Source organism: Parus major, chromosome 23 (genome assembly GCF_001522545.3).
Source record: "Parus major isolate Abel chromosome 23, Parus_major1.1, whole genome shotgun sequence".
NCBI classification, from domain to species: Eukaryota; Metazoa; Chordata; class Aves; order Passeriformes; family Paridae; genus Parus; species Parus major.
Genome location: NC_031791.1, coordinates 5,632,577 through 5,636,213, shown reverse-complemented (window position 1 = coordinate 5,636,213; position 3,637 = coordinate 5,632,577). Strand labels below are relative to the sequence as shown.

Genomic DNA, 3,637 nt, shown 5'->3' with positions numbered 1-3,637 from the left:
AAACACCCTCTGTTGTGTTTGCAGGAGGCTCAGCCACACTCAGGGCTGCTGCAGGCGTCCCTCATCACCCTCTACACCATCTACGTCACCTGGTCCGCCCTGGCCAACGTGCCAAGTGAGCCAGACACCGCCTTGGGTTTGGGAGAGGGACGGATGGGGCAGGAGCACCCACTGGAGTGGGTGTTTGTCCCTCTGTGCCCTGGGGACTGACCCCCCGTGTGTCCCCCAGCCCAGCGCTGTAACCCCACGCTGCTGCTGAGGAACAGCACTGGCTCAGCCACCACCACCGAGCCTCCCACAACCTGGTGGGACGCGCCGAGCATCGTGGGGCTGGTGATCTTCATCCTCTGCACCCTCTTCATCAGGTGAGCACCTGGCTCGTGGCCCCTGGAGGTCTCAGGAGGGGAGGTCACACCTCGGTCCAGGGGTTTTGTCACCAAAGGCTCTTTGTCCCCAGAAGCACAGGCCTGAGCACAGTCACTGTTTTTAGGGCTTCCCCACGACCCCAGATTGCTCTGTCTGTCCCCAAGGACAAAACCCCTGCCCTGGGGTGGCTTTATCAGCTGGGATCACTGGGTGTCCTCCCCAGACCCTGACACAGCCCAGGACACCTCTCAACCCTTCACGCTGCTGCCTCGTGCTCCCCCCGGGGCCCAGCAGCACCCCAGGACCTTTCCCAGAGCTGTTTTCCAGCTGAGTGCCCCCCACTCCACATGGGAGTCCCCAGGGGCCAAACCTTGCCCGTCACTCTCTTCGTTGAGCTTTTTGAGGTTCCAGTCACCCTTCCAGTGCCCAGAAGGGTTCTAAGAGAGCTGGGGAGCGGCTTTGGGCAAGGGTGACAGAGATTTTAGGGTTCCCCCACAGCCTGCGACCCCCAAACTGCCCCGGGGCCGGCCCCAAGGACAAGAGCCCGGCCGTGGGGTGGGTGCTGATCCCCCTGCCCCTGTGCCCGCAGCGTGCGCTCCTCGGACCACCCGCAGGTGAACAAGCTGATGCTGACGGAGGAGAGCGGGGCCGGGCCCGGGCCGGGAGCGGCGGAGGAGGGAGGGGCGCACCGAGCCTACGACAACGAGCAGGACGGTGTGTCCTACAACTACACCTTCTTCCACCTCTGCCTCCTCCTCGCCGCCCTCTACATCATGATGACCCTCACCAACTGGTACAGGTGAGAGGGGGGCTGGGCCCTCCTCCTTGGGGCTGGACCCTCCTCCCTGGTGCTGGACCCTCCTCCTTGGGGCTGGACCCTCCTCCCTGGTGCTGGCCCCTCCTCCCGGGATCCTGGCCCCTCCTCCCGGGATGCTGACCCCTCCTCCCGGGGTTCTGGCCCCTCCTCCCGGGATGCTGGCCCCTCCTCCCGGGGTTCTGGCCCCTCCTCCCGGGATGCTGGCCCCTCCTCCCGGGATTCTGGCCCCTCCTCCCGGGTGCTGGCCCCTCCTCCCGGGGTTCTGGCCCCTCCTCCCGGGATGCTGGCCCCTCCTCCCGGGATGCTGGCCCCTCCTCCTCGGGGCTGGCCCCTCCTCCCCGGGGCTGGCCCCTCCTCCCTGGGGCTGGCCCCTCCTCCCGGGGTGCTGGCCCCTCCTCCCGGGATGCTGGCCCCTCCTCCCGGGATGCTGGCCCCTCCTCCCGGGATGCTGGCCCCTCCTCCAGGGATGCTGGCCCCTCCTCCCGGGATGCTGGCCCCTCCTCTCGGGATGCTGGCCCCTCCTCCCGGGGGCTGGCCGCAGCTCCGGGCTCCGAGGCTGCTGGATGTGTCCCCTTTCCAGCGGGAATTATTTTTGGGGTTGTGCCTGGGGTTGCAGCGCCCTGTGCCGCAGCTCGGGGTGCTTTGGGAGGAGGGGGAGCGGGGACCGAGGCTGCGGCTGCAGCAGAGGGGTCACAGCCCGGGCTGGATGCGGCCGTGGGGCACCCCGGTGTTCCCAGGGGGGCACTGGTGGGGTGTCACAGTGTCACAAACAGCCGCCGTTGGCTGTTTCAGGCCGGATGAGAGCTTGCAGGTGCTGAGGAGCCCCTGGACGGCCGTGTGGGTGAAGATCTGCTCCAGCTGGGCCGGGCTCCTGCTCTACCTCTGGACCTTGGTGGCTCCGCTGGTGCTGCCGGACCGGGACTTCAGCTGAGGTGGCCCTGGACGTGCTGCTGCCATCGCGGCTTTGTCCCTCGAGGCTGGGGACAGCCCCGGCTCTGCCTCAGCCTCAGTTCTGCCTGCAGGGGCTGCTGTGCTGGGTTGTGCCTTCTTGCAGCTCTTTTGTTTCAGTTTGAAAAGGACGAAGTGCCAAGCAGAGAAAATTAAGGGCTGAGAGAGACCTGAGGGTGTTTTTAGAAGCCTCTCATCATCTCCGTGTTTGTGTAGTGCCTTTGGCGGTGCCTCCAGACCCTGTCACCCAGCAGACACCACTGCCTTGCCTTGGGTTCGGTTCTCACCAGCTGTTGGTGCCTTTTGGGGTCTCTGGGGTCTGGCCGGGTGCAGGACCCGGGACCCGGCCGGTGTTGTGTCCCCAAACTGGAGGAAAACATCCCGGGCACACAGGTCCTGCTGCCTGCCAGCCTCGAGGGTGGCCCCAGCTGCTCGGGGCAGGATGTCCCCGTCCCCTCCGGGCCACAGCTCAGGTTTCCCCCGGGCTGCGCTGGCCTGGCCCCAGCTCTTTGTCTCGTTAATAAAGTCTGGTTTGGAGTAAACGCGGTGATTTGTGTTTCCTGGTGAGCGGGGTGTTCTGAGCTGAGCCCACCCGGGCTGGGGGCACAGCTGGCATCGCTGAGGGGCCCTGGACACCTCTGCTGGCCTGTGGCACCCCGGGAACCGCAGTGGGGGCGAGCAAAGGAGGGTTCACAGCCCTGGGCACACGGTGTGGGGCACAGAGCATGCCCAGGGGCACAGACCATGCCCAGGGGCACAGACCATGCCCTGGGCACACGGTGTGGGGCACAGACCATGGCATGGGACACACGGTGTGGGGCACAGACCATGCCCGGGACACACGGTGTGGGGCACAGCCCTGGGGCACACAGTGTGGGGTGCACAGCCTGGGGCACACGGTGTGGGGCACAGACCATGCCCTGGGCACACGGTGTGGGGCACAGACCATGCCCTGGGCACACGGTGTGGGGCACAGACCATGGCATGGGACACAGACCATGGCATGGGACACACGGTGTGGGGCACAGACCATGCCCTGGGCACACGGTGTGGGACACAGACCATGCCCTGGGCACACGGTGTGGGACACAGACCATGCCCAGGGCACACGGTGTGGGACACAGACCATGGCATGGGACACACGGTGTGGGGCACAGCCTGGGGCACATGGTGTGGGGCACAGACCATGCCCAGGGGCACAGACCATGGCATGGACACACGGTGTGGGGCACAGCCTGGGGCACACGGTGTGGGGCACAGACCACACCCAGGGGTACACGGTGTGGGGTGACCTCCACGGTGGGGCTGGGGGCACAGAGCAGGGGGTTCCCGTGGGAGCTCTCCCTGGCAGGAGATGCCCGGGGAGTGCAGCCCACCCCCGGGTCCCCGGCAGTGCAGCTCATCCTGGCGGGGCATCCTATTCCTATTCCTATTCCTATTCCTATTCCTATTCCTATTCCTATTCCTATTCCTATTCCTATTCCTATTCCTATTCCTATTCCTATT

General features: G+C 65.9%; 1 protein-coding gene across 2 annotated transcripts in view; it reads left to right on the top strand.

Annotated features, from left to right (window-relative positions):
- Positions 1–2,673, top strand: part of SERINC2 (serine incorporator 2) — a 12,724-nt gene extending 10,051 nt beyond the window's left edge. For both annotated transcript variants that reach the window (XM_015648978.3, XM_015648979.3), the window contains exons 7-10: positions 25–115; positions 230–365; positions 956–1,165; positions 1,976–2,673. In XM_015648978.3, the coding sequence (XP_015504464.1) occupies positions 25–115; positions 230–365; positions 956–1,165; positions 1,976–2,114 (576 nt within the window). In that variant the 3' untranslated portion in view covers positions 2,115–2,673. The remainder of the gene's footprint in view (positions 1–24; positions 116–229; positions 366–955; positions 1,166–1,975) is intronic.
- The last annotated feature ends 964 nt before the right edge of the window (positions 2,674–3,637 follow it).